This window comes from Quercus lobata, chromosome 11, assembly GCF_001633185.2.
Source record: "Quercus lobata isolate SW786 chromosome 11, ValleyOak3.0 Primary Assembly, whole genome shotgun sequence".
NCBI lineage: Eukaryota > Viridiplantae > Streptophyta > Magnoliopsida > Fagales > Fagaceae > Quercus > Quercus lobata.
Window position 1 is genome coordinate 2751571 of NC_044914.1, and position 24724 is coordinate 2776294.

Genomic DNA, 24724 nt, shown 5'->3' on the forward strand with positions numbered 1-24724 from the left:
GGATCAGTCCTAGCACCATGGTACACAAGCTCAACGTATGTCCCTCCTTCCCCCCAGTCCGGCAAAAGAAGAGGGTCTTTGCCCAAGAAAGGGACAAGGCTATAGTTGAGGAGATGAGAAAACTACTGAAGGCAGATTTCATCAAAGAGGTCTACTACCCTAAATGGCTGGCCAACGTGGTCATGGTCAAAAAAGCAAACGGCAAGTGGAGAATGTGTGTGGACTTCACTGACCTAAACAAGGCATGCCTGAAGGATAGCTATCCCCTTCCATATATTAACCTTCTCGTGGACTCTAAGACTAGTCATCAATTATTAAGTTTCGTGGACGCCTATTCCGGGTACAATCAAATCAGGTTGGATGAAGAGGACCAAAAGAAGATCTAATTTGTCACAAGCCAAGGACTCTTCTACTACAAAGTCATGCTATTTGGTCTAAAGAATGCAGGGGCAACGTTCCAAATGCTTGTGAACAAGATGTTCACCAAGCAGATAGGGCGAAACGTGGAAGTATACGTAGACGACATGCTCATAAAAAGTACGAAGGAGGCTAGCCACTTAGACAACCTTTGTGAAACATTCGATACCCTTCGTCTCCATAACATGAAGCTGAATCCCCACAAATGTGTATTTGGTGTAGCATCAAGGAAATTCTTGGGCTTTATGGTGCCACAATGTGGGGTAAAGGCCAATCCCCACAAGGTTCAGGCGATAATGGAGATAGCCTCTCCGAAGAACGTCAAGGAGGTGCAAAGCCTAAATGGTAGGGTTGCAGCCCTTAACAAGTTCGTCTCCAGAGCAACGGATAAGTGTCTACCCTTCTTCAAGGTGCTACAGAAAGTTTTCGAATGGACCTATAAGTTCCAGAAGGCTTTCGAGAAGCTGAAGACTTACCTCACGTCTCCCTCATTACTTAGCCCATCTAAACCTAGTGAAGAGCTCTCCCTCTATTTAGCGGTATCCCAAACGGTCGTCAGTTTTGCTCTGGTACAGAAGGAAAACCAAATACAGTTACTCATCTACTACACTAGCCGAGCGCTGCAAGGAGCCAAAGGATGCTACCCCCTGATAGAAAAGCTAGCTTTCGCGCTGATCATTACTGCACGAAAACTTAGGCCATACTTCTAAGCACAAACCATAGTGACCCAGACGGACAAGCCGCTACGAAAGACAATGAATAAACCAGAGGCGGCTGGACGACTGGTCCTATGGGCAATAGAGCTCGACGAGTTTCATGTTCGATACCGACCCCGAACCGTAATCAAAGCGTAGGCGCTAGCTAATTTTGTGGCAGAGTTCACGACGGGGGAAGTTGAAGAAAAAGAATCGACGACATGGATGGTGTGGAGAAATGGATCGTCTAATCAACGGGCAGGGGGAGCTGGGGTCCTATTCGAACAACAAAAGGAGATACAGTAGAGTGTGCAGTCAGTCTCCAATTCTCAACAACTAACAACAAGGCAGAATACGAAGCGGTCCTTTCAGGTATCGACTTGGTTAAAGCAGCAGGGGCCATGTCAGCTATCGTACATTGCGACTCGCAGGTCTTGGTTGGACACATTATCAACGATTATGAGGCAAAGGGAGAGCGAACAAAGAAATATTTGAGCTTGGTCACGAGCAAGACAAGAGATAGGTTTTCAGTCAAGTTCATATAGATCCCGAGGGAGGAGAACGAGCAAGCAGAACAACTGGCAAAAGCTGCATCCTTGGAATATATGGACACTGCTAGTAAGGTATTATCCTTTATTCAATACACCCCTGCCATTGAAGAGTTGGAAATACAGGTCATCCCTTTGGGGACAAACTAAATGATGCCCATCATATCCTACCTCAAGGATGGAACACTGCTGGAAGATCACAATGCTTCTCGTAGGCTGAGGGTGCAAGCTGCACGATTCGTAATGATTCGGGACATCCTTTACAAAAGGGGCTTCTCCCGTCTGTATCTAAGTTGCCTAGCCTTTGACAAAACCAACTATGTCATGAGAGAAGTACATGAAGGAACATGCAGGAACCACTCGAGGGCACACTCACTGGTTCACAAGTTGATACAGGCTAGATACTATTGGCCCACTATGCAGAAGGATACCCAGTCCTATATAAGGGCTCGTGACAGGTGCCAATGCTTTATTGATATCATACTAACCAATAGAGGAACTTATACCAATGAGTGTCCTCTAGCCGTTTTCCCAGAGGCGGGTTAGATATAGTGGGACCCATTTCCTCTCAGTGTACGACAGTTCAAGTTCCCTTTCGTAGGGATTGACTACTTCATTAAATGGGTCAAGGCAGAGCCACTAACTACTATCATAGAAAGAAATTTCTAAAACTTCGTTTGGAAGAACATCATTTGCCGCTTTGGAATTCCCAGAGTCTTCGTCTTCAACAATGGCAAGCAATTTGATCACGACGCATTCAAAGAATTCTGCAAATAGTTAGGAATCAAGAACCACTACTCCTCTCCTACTTACCCTCAGGCCAATGGACAGGTTGAAGTCACAAATTAATCCCTGCTCAAAATGATCAAGACTCGGCCTGAGGGGGCAAAGGGTATATGGCCAGACGAGTTACCTAGTGTCCTTTGGGCATACAGAACGACGGCTCACACACCCACAAGAGAGATTCATTTCTGTCTAGCGTATGGGCACGAGGCCATCATCCCTGCAAAAATAGGAATGACTAGCTATCGAGTATCCCACCATGATCACGAAAAGAATGAAGATGGATTGCGCTTATAGTTAGACCTCTTTGACAAAGTCAGAGCAACGATGGAACAAAGGATGGCTCGTTATCAGGACCTAATGGCAAAAAACTACAACACCAAAGTCATGCCTCGTCATTTTCAGATTTGGGATCTGGTCCTAAGGAAGGGAGCAACAGCAACCAAGGATCCCTCACAAGGCAAGTTGGGCCCTAATTGAGAGGGACCTTACAAGATCATCGACTACTATAGAAAAGGGACCTACCACTTGGAAACCCTCGATAGGTAGAAGCTCCATCACCCGTGGAACACCGATCACTTGAGAAAATACTACCAGTAGTGGTTAGATGCAACTTATGTTATCTTTTCTTTTCTTAGGTCATCTTTTTCTTTTCATGTTTTTGTTGGTTTTGAACAACAAAAGATGTCGGGATGTTAAGTTTCTTGTTAAACCTTGCTATTATTAATATGACTTGGAGGAATTATCAAAAACATTGCTCTTTTTCTTTTCTCCATAAAAAAGTCACTAAGTCCTACCTACGGGATAGACAACCAGGGATATCGACGAGTACCTAGTCCTCAACAATTATCCTAAGCCTTACCTACGGGATGGTCGAATGACCACAGATACTGATAGGTACCTTGTCCTAAAAAATTCTCCTAAGTCCTACTTACAGGGTGGACGTACGACCAGGGATACCGATGAGTACCTAGTCCTCAACGATTATCCTAAACACTACTTATGGGGTGGACGGATGACCAAGGATACTGATGAGTACCTGGTCCTTAAAAATTCTCCTAAGTACTATCTACAGGGTGGACGAACAACCAAGGATACTGACGGGTAATTGGTCTTCAACAATTATCCTAAGCCCTATCTACAGGGTGGATAGATGACCACGGATACCGACGGGTACTTGGTCCTCAAAAATTATCCTAAGTCTTACTTACGGGGTGGACGGACGACCACGGATACCGATGGGTACCTGGTCCTTAATAATTATCCTGTAGTCCTACCTACAAGATGGACAGATGACCACAGATACTGAGGAGTACTTGGTCCTCAAAAAATCATCTTAAGTCATGAGGGACAGACGGGTAAAACAAAATATTAAAAGCTCACATACGACAAAGGCATATCCAAACAACAAATAAAATCAAGTGCAAACGACGAATATAAAAAGAAAAAGACAATAGATAAAAGCCCATAGAGAGTAAAATGTTTACATCAGAGCCCAAAAACGAAGGGGCATTCACTATTATCAGAAAGGTAAGATAAAATGCTTAAATACAAGTTAAAAAATAAAAACTAAGATGGAGAAGCATCCAAGGCAGTCGGGTTCACGATGTTTTGGCCACCTTCAACAAATGGGTCCACAACAGATGAGATTGTGGGGGTGACGGGATCTTCAGGAACAGGCTGAGCAATGACCACGCTATCGTCCTTCGACTTTTGCTCCACTAAGTGGGCAGAATCGTCTGACTCTTCACTAACGGTGCCATCTCCCCTAGGAGTCGGTGATACTGTGTAATCTATAACAATCTAAGATAGGTCTAGGTTGGGGTAGACGGACCTAACTCGCTTTAATCAGTCATCGAATCCATCGCCATAGTAGGTGCCGCAAGCAACGAAGAAGGGTTGAGAAGCCCGAAATTCTGCTACGGCATCAGCCTTTGCCATATCCACCTGTCCACGAAGGGTAGTCAGCTTCGTTGCCAAGTCAGCCTTCACCTTTTTTACCTTTTCTCTGAGGCGGGATTCCTTCTTCAGCTTAGCAGTTGTGGGTGTTAACTCCTTGTTAAAAATATGGACAACCTCTTTGTACTGATCCCGCTCCTTATTCTAAATCTCTTAACGCTTGCGATATCAACGAATCACCCCCTCATTAGTGACATGACTATCTTGAAGTGCCCTCATCCGCTCCAACACTTGAATTAAGACACCCGTATTAAAAAAAAAAAAAAAAAAAAAAAAAAAAAAAAAAAAAAAAAGGAACATACCATGGACAAATCGTAAAGACTAGATGCCCCTAAGTCCTCTGTGGTCTGGTCAACACAAGAATCTAAGTCCGTCTCCTTAATAATCAAGTCGACCATCTCAACAACATAATCCTTTTGTGTAAGCAGTCTGCAAATGGCGCTAGGAATGAGTGGCCCTTCCCCATCATCAAGCCTTTCCCAACCCCGTGCCTAGGTTTGGAGGGTGACGGGTGCTTTGGCTACTTGTCGCCAATGGAGGGGCTTATTCCCTCCTTGTTTGGACAGTCGTCTTTGTCATCATTTTTTTCTTTTAAGCGTTCCTTTAGCAACAGTCTTAGAGGCCGACGCCGAGGATCCACCTTGCTGCATGCGTGCCACAGTAGATTGCCTCACCAACGCCCTCTGTCTTCTTGCTTCCATTTTTGCCAAGAAAATGAATAAACATTAGAGAAAAGAAAAAGGCATATGGTTCAAGGCAGATAATGAGTTCGAAACTTATGTCAACAGGAGAAGGAGTCTAGTCGTTGAGATCTTGGCGTAGGTTTAGGGCCATCGCTGTATACGTGAAAGGTGTCAAAGGTGATGAGGTCCTTCCACTTCCTTTGACCAAAAGGAATCACCAATACACGACGGATGAAGGCCTCCTACTCGTCGGTTATTTATGGACGGACCTGGGCTGAAAGAGAAAATAAATGATGTTAGATGCATAACAAAGATGAGTAAGGCAAAGGTAAAAGGACGAAGATGACGGCACAGCTACCTCCCTCACAATACCCCATGTATTGTCAAACCTGTCGGGCATGCTATCCTGTTCCCCCCGTCTACACACCCAATCCATCTCTTGGATGAAAAAGTACCTATTTTTCCAATTTCGATTTAAATCAGGCATATCTAACACTTGCCTAAGCGACATCTTCTTCGCTAGAAAGTGGTAAATCCCTTAGGAAAAGGAGATGTGCTAGGGTTTGTAACAATAGAAGAACTCATCGAGAGTAAGCCGACAATTCCCACCACTAAGTTGACCCTAGATTACTTCAACTCCAATAAATATTCTCCAAGCGTAGGAGCGATTTGGCCGATGGCTAGGCCCAAGTAATTGGCCAGTTGATAATGTAAATCCATCAGTGGCAACCTCAACCGTGCAGGGAACATGGTGTCATACATGCCAACGTCCACGGTCTTCCTATAATAGCACTTTTCAAACTTTCTAGGTAGACGGAGAGGAATATTCTCAGGGATTTGGTAATGGTCTCGAAGGGTATTAAACACCTTATTGGACATCGTCGGGTAGAAGTTGCTGATTGTCTATATCAACAAGAGAATGAAAGGACGAGCTTCCCCATCCTCCTGACCTACTAACCATATTCGCTCAAATTGGTTCCCCTCGTCTTCCTCATCCTTCTCGTCTTCTTCATCCTCATCTCCCTTGCCATACTCGTCTCCTTCATCCTCTTCCTCCTCTTCATCACTGAAGGAATGGGTAGATGGTTCCCTTTCTAGGGACCAAGGAAATCTTCCTCGAGCTCATGCTCTGATGGATAGATATCGTCATAGTCCACACCCTCACAGACAGACGACAACAGTTCACTCGTCGCTTCTCTATCTGACATCTATCCACCTACAAGCAATGAAGGTTTTCTAAGAACCTATTTTGACGGGTCTCAAAACACAAAAGACGACTAGTTGCAAAAGTAAAAATTAAAAATAAAGAGAATGGAACTTACCAAGATAACGGATGAAGAATCTAGGTGACGGTTCTCTCAAAAGACGGCGATTCTCTCGAAAGATGACAGTTTTCTCGAAAGACAATGGTTCACAAGTGACAAGCAATATGATCGATGGAGCGACAACTCTAGGTCTTACAATGCTCTCAAAAAGAAGTAAAGAAAAATAAAAGAGGAGGGGAGGAACTATTTATAGAGCTAGGGGGCACGTTATACGAATCGACACCTATGATTGGAAATGAGGACAACCAGCCAATGCCACATGTCACCTAGCATTTAAAACAAGACTGATCAAGGACATTTAAGACACCCTTTTCGAAAAAGTCGTATTTAATGCTAATACTCCACGACCTGTCAGCTAGGACCGATGAAGCCATGGAGTAGAAGGCAGTTGATGGGGGCATTTTCAACATGAACAAGCATTTATAAACAAAAGGCTAAGAGAGCAGACAGACTCTATAGGGTCGTCAGCTTTAAGGTGACGAAGGATCCATAATAAGCTGACGGCACTTGCATAACGGACGATGACGAGGAAATGAAGTGACGACATGCCATAAAACCAACGGGCTGGAGAGGTTGACGGTTCCAGTGTGGCTACGAGTGAACCCCACGCGTGCTTGTATATGGAAATGTCTTGCGCATCGCATACCAAGACCTTATCACGTGTCTTTCTCATATGGAAAGACACCCTATAATTACAAAAACCCTAATACCAAATACCCTCCACAAGGAAAGATCCCTACTTTTGGGGGATCTCGATTCACTACTCACCACTATAAAAGCACTAAACCTCCTCTTTCCTCAGGTACATAGAAAATCTCTCGTTCTCTCACAATAGAGTTCTTAGAAATTTCTCATTCACTAACTTGACTTTCGAAGGGTTTTTGGCAAGTACCACACCAGTGCCTTCTATTTGGTCCATTTGTTCTTGTTTCATAGGTACCCATTGGAGCATTTTGGGACCTACAACTCACAAACGATTTTAGCACATCATCACTAGCAATTATAATTTACCAAATTTGTCTTATGGAAATGAAAAGCATTACAATCAAAATAGTTGATTCTTGATTCTAAGTTTTATATATATATATATATATATATATATATATATAAAAAGTTGACTCAAATATATAAATTCAGTATTTTTAAAAAAAAAAAGTTTTGTTTCAAATTAATGAGGCCAACTCCTCTTTAAATACTAGAAATAAAATCTTTAGTTGTTAAAATTTTTACTTGAAATGGAAAGGACTTCGGGGGATGTCTAAAGGCTTGATGGGTTTATTCAAGCTAAGATTACAAAATCTAAGGTCCATATTGACAAAGGCTTGATGGTTTTATTCAAGCTAAGATTACAAAATCTGAGGTCCGTATTGACATTCGCAATAGTCCCAACTTGTCCAACATCAAGGTAGCACTTGAGTTAAGTTGGGCTAGAAACTCATAACATTCATGTAACCCAATCAAGTAAAAGTCGGTAACTTGTTAGCCACACACAGTCCACGTCCCACCTTAGTACATGGTACTGATAGTAGTATAGTACCACCCTAAAACCCTAACTCATTATTTTATATAAGAACTGGTCTGGTCGTATACTTTTCTTTCAAATTCAGGTTAGTTGAATTGTTAGTTGGGTGGTTTTGGTCTTCTGGGTTTGTTTTCTTGTATTTGAAAAATGGAGGGGTTTTAGAAATTGATTCCTAAAATCTCTAAAGAGATTAAAAATGGGTCTGACACTCCAATTTTGAGTGGCGCTAGAGGAGGAGGAGGAGGAGGAGTTTCTGCTGCTTTATCTTCGATTGATCAGTCTCATGTTTTGGTCAACTGGCCTCCACCTAGGTACTTTTTGTTTAGTTTACTCTTTGTTGAAATGTTCTTTTTTATTTTTTTATGCAACTTGTTTTTCTTTTATAATTATAAGATTGATTTTTTTTTTTTTTAATTTATAAATCAATACTTGCAAAACTTGGGCCAAAATTGGCAATTAACCCCAATTGCCAAACTATATAGTTAGTTGGCAACGTTTTGAAAGTACATACCAAACTAACATCTCGAGTTTCTAAAACTCGATTTAGGGCTTATAAAGCGAGCCTCCAAGACTCGGTTTCCATGTTCTGATTTGGTGTTTTTCCACATGGCATCCACCTGGAAGTCGAGTCTCTAAGACTCGAGTTATATCTCGACACTTAGGGCCTCGACTTATGTGTTCTGAGAATCACATGGTTATCCACGTGGATTCCACCTAGATATCGAGCCTTAGAGACTTGGTTTTTTAAAAGGGCAATCGAGTCTTAGAGACTCTATTTGTAAGCTGTGGTGCACAAGCATCCACATGGTTAGGGCAACTGGTTGTCCTTAGTCCTCATAATTGTGGGTCTCTCTATTTCCTCCTCCAAAAACCTAGTAGCACTCTCTCTTCCTCTCTCACTCCCTCTCTTACTCTCATACAAAACTCACCCCCATTACAAACTTCTAATCAAACTCACCCCTCATTTACACATCCTCATGTCAGGTAAGGTTTTTATAACACTCATTCTCTCTAGTTGTTAGAGCATCCACATCAGTGGATGCAAAATCTTGCAAAATGCAAAAAAAACCTTCATTTTACACATTTTGACCCAAAAAAAACTCACATCAGTGGGTGTAAAAATGTGCATAAATGCACCATTGTTACAGTAACTGTGCATATATGCACGGTTACTATTGCACTTGCATTTATTATTTTATTAATTTTTTTCTCTCTCTTGTCTCTAGTTGCTCTTCGTTTTTCTCATTTTTTTTCTCTCCTTGGTTGCTTGTTCCTAAGCCTCGATCTCAATCCTCACCTGTCTCCTCCTTAGTATCTGATACTTCTCTTGCCTTATTCCCCTCATCATAGTTCGCCGTCTCCTCTACTTATACTCCTGCCTTTTCTCCTCCTTATTCATCTCCTGCAACAATTCTGAAACCTCCTCCTCAACAATTCTGCGAATGATGGTGAAAATCTTGATGATATGGATGAGTACGAAGAGAGGATTGAGCGAGGCGACTTTGACAAGGATGTGGATGACCATGAACTTGCTCCCAATTTTGAAGAGGAAAATATGGAGTACCATGATGAAGGTGATGTAGACGATGATATTGGCGTCCAACATGTTTCAAATACGACCACTACCTACACACCATCTGCTGAGTCATTCTATGCAAATACTTGGGAAAATATGGTTAATCTTTTACGTCTTCAGATACCATTTGTTTCTACTTGGCAAGATGGGATGCATTTTAGTAAAGGGTTGACTTTTGCAAATAAAGAGGCGGTGAAGCGTGCATTGATAATATACGCAGCAAAGGATAATAGAAATTTTACAATCCAAAGGTCGACCAAAACTAAATTGTGCGCCACATGCATTGACACCAACTGCAAGTGGTATGTTGGGGCATTCATGAAGGCTAAACTTAATAGTTTATGGAGAGTCACATCTTATGTGGGTCCATATAGTTGTATACCTTTTGGCCTGCGACGGGATGGTAAAATGATAGATTCTAATTTTGTTGGATGAGAAATTGTGGGAAAATTGTGACAAGATCACAGTGCTCATATTGATTAACTCTGGGACATCATACATACTAAGTATGATCATGAGCTTTCTTACTATAAGGCATGGGACACGAAACAAAAGACAATTGCTAAGATATTCGGGGATTGGAAACAGTCTTACCAAAGGTTGCGAAAGTTGTTGTTGGCATACTTGGATCAAGATCTGGGTACCTAGTACAACCATCACACCATACCTAGGGATGTACCTAGTACTACGTTACTGCACTATGTATTTTGGGCATTCGCTCCATGTATTGCTACATTCAGATATTGCAAGTCAGTGATCAATATTGATGGGATTCATTGTATGGTAAATATCGAGGGGTGTTGATGTTTGCAAATGCAACCGATGCTAACAAGATTTTGCCTCTTGCCTTTGTTGTTGTGGATTAGGAGTCAGGGCCTGGTTGAAGGTGGTTTTTATAGTCTCTCAGGATTTCGATAGGGCATAGAGGGCATTTGCATTATTTCTGATCGACACAAAGGTATCAAATGCACCATTGCAAAGTGGCCTAGAGGTGATGACAGAAGCTTACGGGTATTTCACCGATATTACCTTGGACATGTTGCTAGCAACTTCAATACACACTTTAATGACCCGACTCTAAAGGCATTGGCCTTGAAAGCTAGATATGCGACTCAGGAAGCTAAATTTGAGTCCATAATGCAAACTATTAAGGATGTCGAGATTAATGCACTTAGGAGGATAGACCCAAATGATGACAAACCTGAACGCTATATGCCATACACATATCTAATGAGTGAGGATCTGGACAAATAGACCTAGCATGTCACCCTTTTAACTCCTTGTAGCCATTCTATTCCTTGTGACTAATTGATCTTTAATGGTCAACCACGAAACAAAAGCATGCTTTGGAATGTGGCCACAAAACCAAATCCCCTTCCACCATTTAACAAGAGGTCACTTCATTCAAATAGTTTTCCAAATATCAGAACAACTGAACTTTCTATTAGCAGCAGGTAAACACTAACTACAATACTATATCATCCTTCGCAGAAATGTGAATTTGAATTTGAATTTGAATTTGGACAAGCTAATCTAAACTACCCAACCTTGTAGAAGGCCAAGCCCATTGCACATTACATAATCTAATAAAGTCACTCTTAACATTATTAGAAAAAGGATTGTAATTCAAAAGTGATGTTTTATACAGGATGTCTCCTATGCAAAAGTAAGTGATAGATTGCACTCTAAAATAGGGTTGGCTCAACGGATACTTTTTTTTTTTTTTTCCCCTTTCAATAAGCCAATTGTTACAGAAAGTAGGAAAGGGGGTATTTGAACCCCAACTCTCTTTGTAAAGGAGGTCAAGTAATGCTATTGAGATAGAAGATTCCATTTTGTTCACCATATTAATACCACAAAAACAATATAACACCCAAAAGCCCACCAAGTAATCAGTCTTATTCAAAAGCCCTTTATGAAACCAAAGAAGGATACAACAAACACTATATATGGTGACCAATCAGTATCAATCAAATATTTATGAAATAAAGAAAAAGTACTAAAATTATGAAATTGATACTCTTGCCAAAACCATGAATGTGAGAAATCCAAATAATAAGGGAAAAAAAATGGTAAAAGAGAGGGACCCAATAGCAATGTCAATCAATAATTAGACATTCTCCAACATTCTTTACCAACAATAGAAATATAAGTGAAACAAAACAAAACACACAATCCCAAATCCTATGATTCTGTAAAACCCAACCTTAAAAAAACAAACAAACAACATTTTAGGAGCAGATAAACACAAACAAACCCACATGAAAAAATCACACTAAGAAAAACAACCAAAGTTGGTGCAAAGAAAATGTACTTCAAAAGAGGGTTTAGGAAAAGAAAAGCACACCTAAGAGAACTGGAGAAGGTTGTGAGAGTGGAGGTGCGTGAGAGTGGAGACTGAGTGAGAGTGGAGAGGGTGAGTGAGAGAGGTGTGAGAGTGGAGAGTCTATGACTGTTTAATTTTGAAAAAGGCCTTTATGAAATCGAGTCTTAGAGACTCGGTTTCCAGATGGCTTCCACGTGGATCAATCACGTCATTCTCAGAAAACACAAATCAATGCTTAAAGGGTCGAGATATAACTTGAGTCTCTAATACTTGAGTTCCAGGTGGATGCCACGTGGAAAAACGCCAATTCAGAACATAGAAACCGAGTCTTCGAGGTTCGATTTACAACTGCTAAATCTATTCTTTTAAACTCAAAATGTTAGTTAAAAATATAGTTTTGAAACGTTGCCAACTAACTATATAGTTTGGCAATTGGGGTTAATTGCCAATTTTGGCCCAAAACTTGAGTACTAAGGTTTGACAATTGATATGCTCTTTTTTATTTATTTATTTTTTTTATTATTATTATGATATAGTTTCTATGTTTTGGGCGATTGAGGAGTGCCCAGTGGAAACTCCGTAGAAGTTTATTTTTGGAAAAGGAACCACTGTCTCGTTTAGTGTTTAGTATTTGTCTTAATTTGTTAATGATATCTGTTACCAGCTATAATGGTTTTTGGGAATGTGGAAAAGTGTACATCATATGGAGAGTTTATAGTGGCATTTTGATCTGTTCTATTAAAAGTTTAACTGACCTTCTAAATTAGAATATGGTAACTAATTAGTATGGTTTTCATGAGTTTTAGTAATCTAATTAATCAATGAAAGGATTCATGGTTTATGGGATTGTTTTGAAATTTGATGGTTTAAGGACTACCATGAGGTGTTTTTGGTGGCTTCCAAGGCCATTAAATATAGCTTTTCATTTTTTTTCCCCCTGATATGGCATGGATGCAACCAATAGTGCTTAATTTAATTTCTTTAACAGATGAAATAGTCCACTAATCTTTGGGGCAATTGTACTTCCCAAACTGATTTTACAAGCAGTATAGGAGTTTAGGTAGCTAGTTTGCTGTATGAATTATACAATTACAATCTTTGGGCTATAGCGCTTGTTGAAAATAACTTTCTCTGAGTTTTTAGAAACTCTAGGGAAAAAAGAGTCTGATCAGCAGTTCCTCATTTATCTTTTCTACCATATATCGTTGGTGCAATGGTCACTCCATAAGTATAAATGTTTGTGGGGTGTAAGGGGAAAGGGCCATGGTTCAAGTATTTAAGAGGGAGCTTCACACATATATACACTAAGAATAGGCTAGAGTAGAATTTTTATCATGTATTAAAAAATAAAAGAGTCTGATCAGCATGAGTTCAACAAGAAAGCTCCCATAAATTAGAAATTTCTATAATGACCTTGTTTCAGTTGTTTGTCTCTCATTGGGAACTAATTAAACGCAATTATCAAATTCTTTTTCAATCTTTTCAGTTTTCTCCTGTAAAATAACAATTATTGAATGCCTGATTGCAGACAAGTGGTATCGCTGTTGACTTGCTCAAAGCTTTGTGCAATTTCATTTGTTGTTGGAGTTGTGTTTGGTTTCACACTGAAGCGACGTGTCAAACGCTGGGCTTCCAACATTCTCAAGAGGTTGAAATATAATTGATGCCACCCTGTCCTTTCCATCTTATGCCAATTTCAGTATAATCATTTACAACGAAGTGATTTTACTGATTATTGCTGTTTACCTCAGAAAAAGAGCAATACGATAGTCTTGCTTTATCAAAATAGATAAATTATTTACTGATTTTTTTTGTTTTTTAAAATTCAGTGGCCAACCCTTATGAGTCTATTGAGAATTCATACCCGACCTTAATTTTTGGGACTAAAATTTCTTGTTAGTTTTAGGGGTTGTGGGTAAAGCAATTTAGAGTCAGTGCAGCTAGAAATTGACAATCTGTATTTCCTCTCATTATATAAAATTCTCATTTGAGTCGGTCTGCACTAGTAATTTTGTAAGATATAGTGCTTGTATTTACATCTTGTGAGCTATTATAATGGATACAAAAATATCTTTTCCTTTAGAATCATTAGAATGGTTACCAAAAAACAAGGTCGGTATTTTGATGGTGATCCCTTTATTTCAGAAATACTCCTTGTGAAACTCGAATCGTGTAGAGGTCTTGTGACTGAGCTCGTGACATAGCTTCTTCAGCTCCTTTGCCAAAACTGGCAACCCACAGTAGAAAACCCCTGCAAATTAACAACCCTTTCCTGTTAAACCATTTCTTCATATCTGGAATATTTTTCATGTTCATATTACCTACATGTCTAAACCATTGTGGATCGGTGAGTCATTTGATCATAATTTTAAAGTTGCCTGTTTAGACCACACAAGCCACCTTCGTTGATAAATTAAAAATTAAATAACATCAAATAGAGAACCTACCGCATTCTAGATCATGAAAGTTCTAATCAATTGCTGATTTCTTTAATATATCATCTCTTATTTTTTTCACACATTAAATTGCTTTACACTTTTACTTATGACCCCTGAATAGAGCTGTAGGGTGCAAAACATTTCAAGTAAGTCTAAGCCCAATTTTTATTGAGAGCTAAGGTGTGTTTATATCTGTTTTGTTAATCTGGCACATCAGCTGTTAACTCAGATGGTTGCCAGTGAAGTTCTTTTCTTAATGGTGTGAACCTGGTACGCATGCATAGTAGCATATTGCTTTGTTAATAAAAAATTCTGTGATTTGGTAGAGTATCTTTACCTACTGTTGCGTATGGATGCTTTGAAGCTATTTTAGTGCATACTTCTTTCCAATTAGGCCTAGCAAAGTGCGTCCTTACCTGCCAAAAAATAAAATATGACTGTTTTAAGCATAAGAGTGCTAAGGACTTTCTATTGCCCAGTATCTGTCGATTAGCAAAGTGATGGGATGGTAGAGCTATTGGGTGTATGGAAAAACTGTTTGTTATAAAGGTAATGCAATATCTTACTCGGGTGCCGGATAGGATGTCAACGCCATGTTTAGCATGGTTCAGAGCTTGAACCATTGTGATCAGGGTTGATCTCGCATCATGCTCTTCATAAACACTTGTAAGGTAGTTGTGCAGCTCAATTTGACCCTAGGTATATATATATATGAGAAGATTAGGATGACACTAATTCTCCTGTTCGTATGTAATAATTCAAAATGCATATATTTCTGATGGGCAAGGACTAAAATTTATTATTCATTACTTTGTGATCCATTTCTGCTACTTGGTCCATGACTCCTTTAAACCATTCAAATGATCCAGGTTCCCTGGTAACCCAGTAGAAATGAGCACTTTTGACCCTCTGCAACTTCTTGTTTCCGCTTCCTGGTGTCACATTTGAAGATGTAAAACTATTCAGGCTGTCATCTGATCTACTCGTTTCTGTGGTTGAATCCTAGGTCAACAGTGGGTCAAAAAATCAAATTGCGTAAGAAAAAAGTGTTGTAAAAATAATGAAAAGAGAAGTGATATGGTTGAGTATGAATTCTTGCCTGATGTTCTTCTGTTGTATTGTTTAGAAGATCTCTAAGGATGCTTATAAAAGGAGTAGCTCCAATTCCAAGTCCTACTAGGAGCAAGACATCATAATTTTTGTAGTCCTGTGCTGGAGCCCCATATGGTCCATCAACTAGCAGTCTTGGTTGGCTGCATCAACATAACATAGTAAGTTGATTTGCCTTTTCACATGTATTCCGCATTACCATTCCAGTCTAAGAGAATAAAATTAGAATGCAATTCCCACCTTGTCTGATCCTTTTGCTCGAGTAGAGTACTAAGTTTGGCTGGACCAATAATAGATGGTGGTAAATGAGTACCCTCGGCAAAAATTCGCTTCAATTCTTGTGTCCAGTCACCTACTATCCGGATGTGAACAATTAGGTAGTCATCTCCTGGTGCTGAAGTGATGGAAAATGGATGCCTGGAAAGGAAAAGGGATTGATTATCAGAATGGACGGTCTGAGAGTGGTAGCTGAATGTATGTCACTATCAGCACCAATACTACTCACCATTCAAATGGAGAGATTGTTGGGCATTGTAGAAATATGTATTGCCCACTTTCGTACTTAAATCCCTGAGGCTTGGACATGACTAAACTAAAAACATTTCCTGGTAGTACTGAAACCTGCAGTGACCAAGAGGTAGAACTTGTTGAAAACTTATAGTTTTTTTTTTTTTTCCCCACTTATATTACCCTCTGCTTGAATTCAATTGCTCTTCTTTGTCAATTTACCTTTAATACTTTAACTGAATAATGCTCTGATCTACACGTTCGCACGCTCCGCTCTGCTATGTAGAGCAACAATGGAACAGAGATGTACATCCATGCCTGTAAAAGTTGGCAAAGCATTCAGTTCCAATACTAGCAATCTTCTTCTGTCATAACTCATAAAAAGATCATTATATTCCTAAGTTTCTTACCGTTTTTTGATCCCACTTGTGCGCCAAGAACAAGAAAGTTCCATGAACAATTAGCAAAATATAGACAAGACCAAGAAGGTGATGAGAGTACCAGAATGCATTAAACCCCGTCAATCTGTTAAATGGTGCAGGCAGCTTCACCAGATTTCTCCGGAAGCCTCGTGTTGCTAATGTGAAAGAGATAGCCATTAAGACCACCATAGCAATCCCAGTCACCCCTTCAACCCCGCTCAAAAGGCCTTTGTATGTGGGTCTTGTGTTTCCGAAATCGGAAGCTATCAAGGCAAAATCTTCCGGAGATGAGTTTATAATGCGAGGAAAGTCACATGCTAGATGGGTTCCCGCATGAATGAAGATTCCAAGGACTATAGCACATGCAATCGTCTGTGAAGTAAAGAGTCAATAACAAACAAAAATGACAAAAATTACTTATATACACTGAGAATAAGTGGCTTTTGGTAATTAGTTGGTATCATACCCTTTATTGTTTTTTTTAAGGAGGGAACAGGTTTAAACATGGAATACTAGAAGTACTAAAATAGTAACATGGCGCAACAATATGGGTACCTTAGCTTGCGTTACACACCTGCCTTTTGAAGCTGGCTCAGTTTGATTAAGGCTTTTCCAGTATTTCATATATATATGCAAATTCTTGCTTTAGTTATTTACAGCTTTTGATTTGGGTGGATAGTAAGATTGAATACTGCTGGTGGTGGATCGAATTAGCCTAAATATAGAAATAGACTAGGTTAATTCCATCATCAAACACAGCGATCTCTCTCCCTTTACATTTCTCAGAAGGTTTATTAGTAAAGCTAGAATGAATCAATCTCATCGAAAACTCAATCCATTTTTAATCTTTTTATACCTTTTGTTGTGAAGAAATGCTTCTATTTGTTTGAGGAAAGTAAGATCATTTTGACATTCTACCGTGTCAGCAGTGATTGCTTTGTAAGTATTTTACCTTGTGGAAATTAATGTTGTCGTCAAAGGGGATAAAGGACCTGGCTCTTGTGGACCGAAGCCATGTGAGAGTGTTTCGACAAACTGGTAAGAGGATGAGAGCCATGTTGAGTTTCAGAGTCTCTGCAGCCCCTTTTGCAGCTGCCACGCAATAGCCCATGACTTGAAATGCTGCTTTATTTCTATATTGGTTGAATTTCCAGGCGAAAAGGCCAGCCATGACAAAGAACCACAACATCAAAATCCAGCCTCTCTGCCAATTCTCTAGTATGTGACTCCTTAGTGTTCCGGTTACTCTTCGCATCACATTCTTGGGTCTAAAGGAACCAAGGTTCTGACTCCAGCCTACACTCGCTGTGCTCAGTGGTCTGCTATAGTTCATGTAATTGTCTCTTTGTAGGAGCAGCGTTTCTAACTGCCATAACTGAGTAAAAGGTACAAATCAGACAGGAGCAGCAAATATGTTAAATTCTTTAAATCATTTAAGAATTCAAATGACTTATTTATAAAGTTGCAGTAATAAATAATCCTATCTAACAGTGGCATGATAGCAAGTTGAGAAGGTTTTATATACCTCAATATATCCTAGATTTTCTGGATCTAGTTCTTCCATTATCAACGAAGCGTAGTCTTCAGCCTGTTCTTTCAACTTGGATAGCTTGTTTGCAGAAGCACTGAGCATTATAAGCTGTAATTAAATGAGAGTAACATAGTAAAGCTTAACATGCTAAAATGTAAAACATGAACTTAACATGCTTTTTTTAAGGCTTTCATCGACTTTAATTATTAATTATGCGTCACTAAGAACACTACAAATGATACCATTACTTAAAGACTATCACTCGAATGAAGAAAAATAAATAAAAGTAATTTGCGTTTATATTAAGTAATTTGCGTTTATTAATATATATCAAATATTTTACATGTTTTATGCCAGTGAATTGTACAAAGCCACATGTGTATGATGAGTGTATCAGTGTATGACATAACGCAATCCTTTTACAACTAAAACAGTTTTTTTTTTTTTTTTTGAGGTGACAACTAAAACAGTTCTCACCTCTTGAATCTCCTCCCTTGTAATTCTTCCGTCCTCATTGATATCCGCCCTGAAAAAACGGAAAAACACATTGAAATTTTTCTCTTTAATATTAAGTCTTGAGCTCGAATCGATAATGTTAGGAAAGAATTTGACATGTACACTCTAACAACTTGGATAGAATTGTTTAGTATACGTCACATGATAGAGACTATAATTGCCTAACTTATCCAATGCAAGATAGAATTGTTTAATATAAACGTAACATGATTGGTAGATACCATGATTGCCTAACTTTTAAACACTATGATTGCTTAACTTTTGCAATGCAAGTAGAATTATATGAATTTATTTTACCGCCATGTCCAGGTAACATTTTGCTTATATTTTCAAGGACAGCAACATCTCAAATATATCTAACTGGATTTCAGAATTTAACTTCTGCCACAACTGTTGTAAAATTTGGTATTCTCAACAGTTTCATCTACTTTCCTTAGCAAAGAAAACCAAGATTTAAATCTTTTTTGTTATATGTGCAATTATTTAATGAGTACTATTTATTTCACACACTAGCACATGCATAAAACACACACTCAAAAAATAAGGAAAATCATAACTTGAAGTCACAATTTTAAACTTCAAAATCGTGATTTCAAATCATTGTTTTTTCCTATATTTTGTGAGTATATATATTATGTGTGCGATAGTATGTCTATGATAGCATTTTCCCTTTTAAAAAAATGGAAAATTTTAGTAGAATAATTTATGAATATGTTTAGAAACTTTTATGAAAAAAAAATTGATATTTTTGATCCCATTAAAAAAAATGATTATTTTTATAATATCTTATATTTTTCATCAAAGTAGTATGTAAATTTTTCTAAAATAATTCATTAGCAAATTAATACGGATGTTCCAAAAAAAACAAATGATTATGAATTATTTTGGATAATATAACACCATTAAAATTTAATTTACTGTGGTTATATAATAATAATACCCCCAATGATTATGAACTCATGTGCTTGGATAGTAATAAAAAAAATGGTGCGTATTATTAAAGAGAGAAGAAACGAAACGGAAAAGCGAGCCCACATACATGTCAAAGAAAATCTGAAGTCGCGCGTCAAAACTCTGGTCCGAAATCTGTAACCAGAAATCGCGTAGCTCTTCTTTCGTTATCTTCGCTATCTTCTGTCTCCTCCTCCGTGCCAATGCATCGAATATCCCAACCGCAAACTCTTTCGAGTCAACCATTCCTACCAACAAAATCACACTCTCTTATTTATAAAAACAAACAATCAAATTCATGAACTCGATCGAGCATGAAAATAATAAACAAACAATAAAATTTATTTGATAGCAAATATATATGCACCTATGCATTCACCGAAGTCATCTCGAGAAAGCAAACCGTCCTTAGCGAGTTTACGAAATCTGGACTCAACTTTTCTCCATAACTCTTCGGAATCGCAAGCTCTAGTACTTGTACTAGTGCTGATGAATCTAAGTCCTTTCAGAGCTTGCTGCGCGTTCGATCGCGATCGTTGAAGACTCGCTTTGATTCTTCGAGCATCGCGAGCCGACATGATCGTGTTCTCCTCTGCCTCATCTTCCGAAGCAGTTTCCGACGCGTTAGTCGAAGATCTCAGCCACGGGAATTTCCGGCGAATCCTCGACGTAATCGACAGGTTCCTCTCGAGTTCTCTCGTCGGAGTTACGCTGCACACGACGACTGAGTCGTCCTCGAGCTCTAGCGTGACTTCAACTAAGTCTTGCGAATTGCTCTGTCGTCCAAGGCCGCTGAGAAATATCGGCAGCATTGCTCCGCCACCGCCACTGATGATGGAGGAGTCGTCGAGATCGTCCGGTAACTCGAATGACCGGCTGTAATTGGTTCGCTTCGACGACGATCCCGACGACGCCGATAACCTCATTCTCTCTCTATCAGGTAAATCCAAACTCTATTAGCTCCCTTAATTATTACACATTACACAAAGAAAGAGAGAAGGTTTAGAGTCTATGCCTGGTGAAAAAAACCAACAAAACAAACACCTCTCAACCAATCTCAGCACACGATTTCAACGCCTGATTATAGAGTAGTTACAGATTGATATATTTTTTTAAAAAAAATAAAAACATTTGCTTCAATAATGGAATATAAACTTAATGTATATAAACTGTGTTTGATATAATGATAGAGTGAGATTTACAGGTTTATAGGAAGAAGATGCTGTGTCTGCTGCTGTGTGTGTTAGAAACAACGGCAAGGATTGTGCCACGTAGACGTAGTGTTTGATTTTGTTTGTTGTTGTTGAAGAATTAAGACAATTTTGTATAGAAACAGAAAAATGGAAATTAAAAAAGGGCGGGTTGTCATTGAATAAAATAAAAGGGTTGGGGGAGTGAGTGAGTAAGGAACAGCTATTTTATAAGCTGAGGTCAAAGGGTAAGGTGAGCCTTAACAATCGTTACTCTATTTAATTTTTCTTCACTTACTGTCCTTATATTCTTTGTATTTGTTTTTTTTCGGGAATAGAATTGCATTTCTTGATGTCACGTTCATATAGCCAAAATTTTTTTGTTTTTACTAATTCAATCATTGTATTTAGCCCTTAATTTCTTATCATAGTTGAAATCATTGCCTTTTTGTATAGCACATGGAAGTGCCCACCTATAATATTTTGGTACTTAACGCCATTGACTAGGAAATATGAGTACCAACTAGCTAGATAACTTAACAAGAATAAGACAATCTTAATTGTATTTAATATATGTTAGATGAAAACTACGACAGGAGAAAAGTTGAGAGATTAACAATAAATTATCTTAATTGTATCCTAATATTATTTTATCTCTGGTTGATGATTAATCAAAATGCACTAGAGAGAGTGTGTGTGTGGAGAAATTTCCTTAATTTATTGGCTGCATGATGTTTCTAGCTTAGCTAATAGGACTTGACATTTTGGTTAAGGAAGTCACGTGAAAGTTGTCATAACTTGCTTAGGTTGTGCATTGTAAAATCATGTGAGTATTGCTTGGATTTAGGTTCCTTCCTTGACAGCCTTCCCACTAATTTAACTAAATGCTAGAATGGCCATAGTACTTGGCATCTTTTCGCTATGAAAGTGTTAAATTAGAAAACTGTACTTGCACTTTTTTCTTTATGTGAGGCCAGCTTCATAAAGAAAAAAATTATTAAAATAAACTGTAAGGTTTCTTTTATTAAGTAACCTTAACAAGTATCACATGATACTGGTTAACATTTCTCATAAAACAATTTGAAAATTTTCACAGCAATTTATGCCGGAAGGAATTTGGCAAAACAAGGAACTGAACATGCATGTTCAGTTCTTTGTTTTCATCCCCCCACCCCACCCAAAGAAAAAGTACATGATCAGTAATGATCATCTGTATCTATAGTATAATATTAAATATATATGCAAGAGTTGTAAAATTATGCTATGTTTTTTTATTAAAAATAATAATAATAAGATAGAACTTTAATTTACATTATCTGCTCCATGATACCAATTGGTTTTTACGTAATATCATCTGAAAAACAACGGTGAGCTGCTGGTTTTATTTGCGTGTAAATAGGCTCAACCGAAATATTCTTTAACATTTAATTTGGTAGAAACAATACACTTAGATATATAAGATTAATTACAAGATCGATAGTACTGCAAGTTGCTTTTGTTTAAGTAGCGTAAAATTATATAAATAATTAAGCTAATTTAGTCATTGTGGTCGTGTCTTCCACTTCTGCCGCCCATAAGAGGTTGGTGGTGGTAGCTTGTCTCATTAGTCTTTACACCAAAAAAAAAGAAAAAAAAGAAAGATGTGGCTATAGACTATATAGAGTCATAGAACACAGTTTGGTGTGTATATTATTATCAAGGTCGTCGAGGATCTGGAGAAGCAATCCACAAGCCACACTGCCATGAGAAAGACTTGGTCTGGGTTTGCACGTACGTTCTTCTAGAATGTACTGCAAGCATATATGCAGTACATACATTACTGCAATAGATATTTTGGGTAAAGTACTTCCATATCGATCTTTGGGACTCTTTGTAGAAACTTAGGTTGCTTACCAACTTTTGCTTTTTAATCACGGGTTGTGTTAACGGGCACCGTAAGGTGCCCGTTAACGACACACTTTTGAATAATTTTCTGAGTAACTTTTTCAGTTTTTGGCAGTTGTTCAGATTTTGGAAATTTTTTTATCCCTTTTGTCAATTTTTTTGACGACTTTTTTCTCTTTTTTAAGTGAAACACAAAAAAGGAAACGTCGGTGCTTGTTAACATTCCTTGTCTTTCTAAACGTAAAAGCGACGGTTGCCGTGTCTTTCTGGTCTGATCCATGACCCCTTTTTTTTTTCTGAAACAGAAGAAACAGAATTTTTAAGGCTGAAGTTTACTTAAGGCTGTAGTTTTTTGCTTCAATTTAGATAAGCTTCTTATATGCACAAACGTTTAGATAAATGGATTATCTATTTGGTTTATAATTTGTGTGATGTATAATTTCACTCTTTCCCATCGCCACAACTATCACTTGTTATGACCATTAATTTCACTTGAAGTTAAAAGCATGATTGTGTGATGTGACCCCTTGTAATTAAGCACAAATGAAGTTCTACCACCGCACATCCTTGATGCAATGATCACTCCACAGGTATAAATGCTTGCGGGGTGTGAGGGATAAGAGTCAGGGTTCAAGTCTCCAGGAGGGAGTTTCACACACATATACACTTAAAATAGGCTAGAGTAGAATTCTATCTTATAAAAATAAAAATAAAATCACAAATGATGTTTTTTATTATTTCTTGAAATATCTATTAGAGATGGCTATAAAAATGGATGGGTTCGAATCATGGGTGTCGTATCCTTTTCAAAGCGTGAAAATATAAAACAATAGTTTTTAGAAATTTAATATGTATTTATATTAAATAAAATATGTATATATATATATATATATACTAGTCTTATAGTAATTATTTACTCATATCAACTATCCTTCATTTACAAACAAATGTCAAACTTATTACTTATTAATTTATGTGTATGAATAAATAATGAGAAAAATAATAAGAGTACAACTCCTATAAGCAAGACATGTATAGATATTAGGATGGAAAAAAAAGTCAAAAACGTCCCACCCGCCTGACTAGCCTTGCCCTACTCATTCCTGTTTGGATTTTTCGCACCTCAAAGAGATGAAAAGGTAGGGAGAACAATTTATTAAAGATGGATCTTCATCTTTAAGACTTTAACGATACAACAGGAATAAAGATTATAGGAATAGTTTTGCAACTTATGTTACCTTTAGTGCTTTAGTAGAGTAATATTAGTGACATAACATATTTGACAACTTTTTTTCTCAATTTATCGAGGTGATAAGAAATGATTATTATGCATTTGAATCTATTATAATTATTAGTTCATTACCATAAGCTTTTCAGCCTCCAATAACAATTTGTGATTTAAACATGTGTGTGACCAAGGTTGGAGGGAACGGGCCCCACCAAAACTTCCCATGCCCGCATTATATATTTTACGCTTTCTATTTTATTCTATACTAGTTCGTAACTCATGCATACGCATGAATGCATTTAAAAATAAACACATTTTTTATCATAAAAATATAAATAATTAGTCAAATTATAAGAAAAAATAAACGTAATTAGTTACATTTTAAAATTCTTTCCTAAATTTAATACTACTTATGATCATTTTTTTTCTAATTTTTAATAAGATAGAACGTGTGATGATCTTTGTTGTGTGGTGATTTTTATTGAGTAGATATATGGTTGGTTTTTTATTTTTATTTTATAATTTATTAATATTAGACTCTTAGTATTTTGCACTCATTAATTCACTTGGCACAAAGATCAAAAAACTTAAGTGGAAACATGGCACAAAATTAGCCCACAATTGAAATCTAATTTAGAATTTAATTGAATTTTCTCTAAGTTTTGGCTTTATATATATATGTGTGTGTGTGTGTGTGTGTGTGTGCGCGTGCATAGATTTTCCTTGTCTGTCTTTTATATCTCTTTTATATATCAAATTTTATCAAGAAAAATAAAGAAGCAACAGTTTAATTTCAAGAGAAAAAAAGTACAAATATTATCTTTCAAAATTATTATGAGTTTAAATCCTTTATAGTTTAATCAATTTATGAGTTAAAAAATTTATTTAAAAAAAAAACACTTATCTAATTTGCACTTGAGGTTTATCTAATTACTCAAAAATAGTTACAAGTGAATTATAAGTGAAATTTTGACTACCACATTGGTTATATATATAAAATAAATCAACATAAGACCATTCACATTGGTTTTCCTAAATATTTTTCTCTATATTAGTATGAAAAATTGCTTGTTATTTTCAAAATAGTGATGGTAGAGGGGTGAGCTCCCTTAG

The 24724-nt window shown here is 37.7% G+C and overlaps 1 protein-coding gene across 2 annotated transcripts; it reads right to left on the bottom strand.

Moving 5' to 3' along the window:
* Positions 1 to 13781: 13781 nt before the first annotated feature.
* Positions 13782 to 20683, bottom strand: LOC115969553 (respiratory burst oxidase homolog protein E-like). 2 transcript variants are annotated; one of them, XM_031089229.1, is made up of 15 exons: positions 20512 to 20683; positions 19677 to 20386; positions 19398 to 19557; positions 18320 to 18368; positions 17837 to 17950; positions 17264 to 17686; positions 16300 to 16683; positions 16112 to 16207; positions 15888 to 16003; positions 15623 to 15799; positions 15372 to 15525; positions 15083 to 15274; positions 14839 to 14967; positions 14614 to 14688; positions 13782 to 14085 (listed from the first exon to the last, which is right to left on the bottom strand). In XM_031089229.1, exons 2-15 carry the CDS (start codon positions 20233 to 20235, stop codon positions 14044 to 14046), a joined length of 2670 nt encoding a protein of 889 aa, XP_030945089.1. In that variant the 5' UTR covers positions 20236 to 20386; positions 20512 to 20683; the 3' UTR covers positions 13782 to 14043. The 2 variants fall into 2 exon arrangements, with proteins under 2 accessions (XP_030945089.1, XP_030945088.1); XM_031089228.1 differs by having other exon boundaries at positions 14610 to 14688.
* Between the last annotated feature and the right edge of the window lie 4041 nt (positions 20684 to 24724).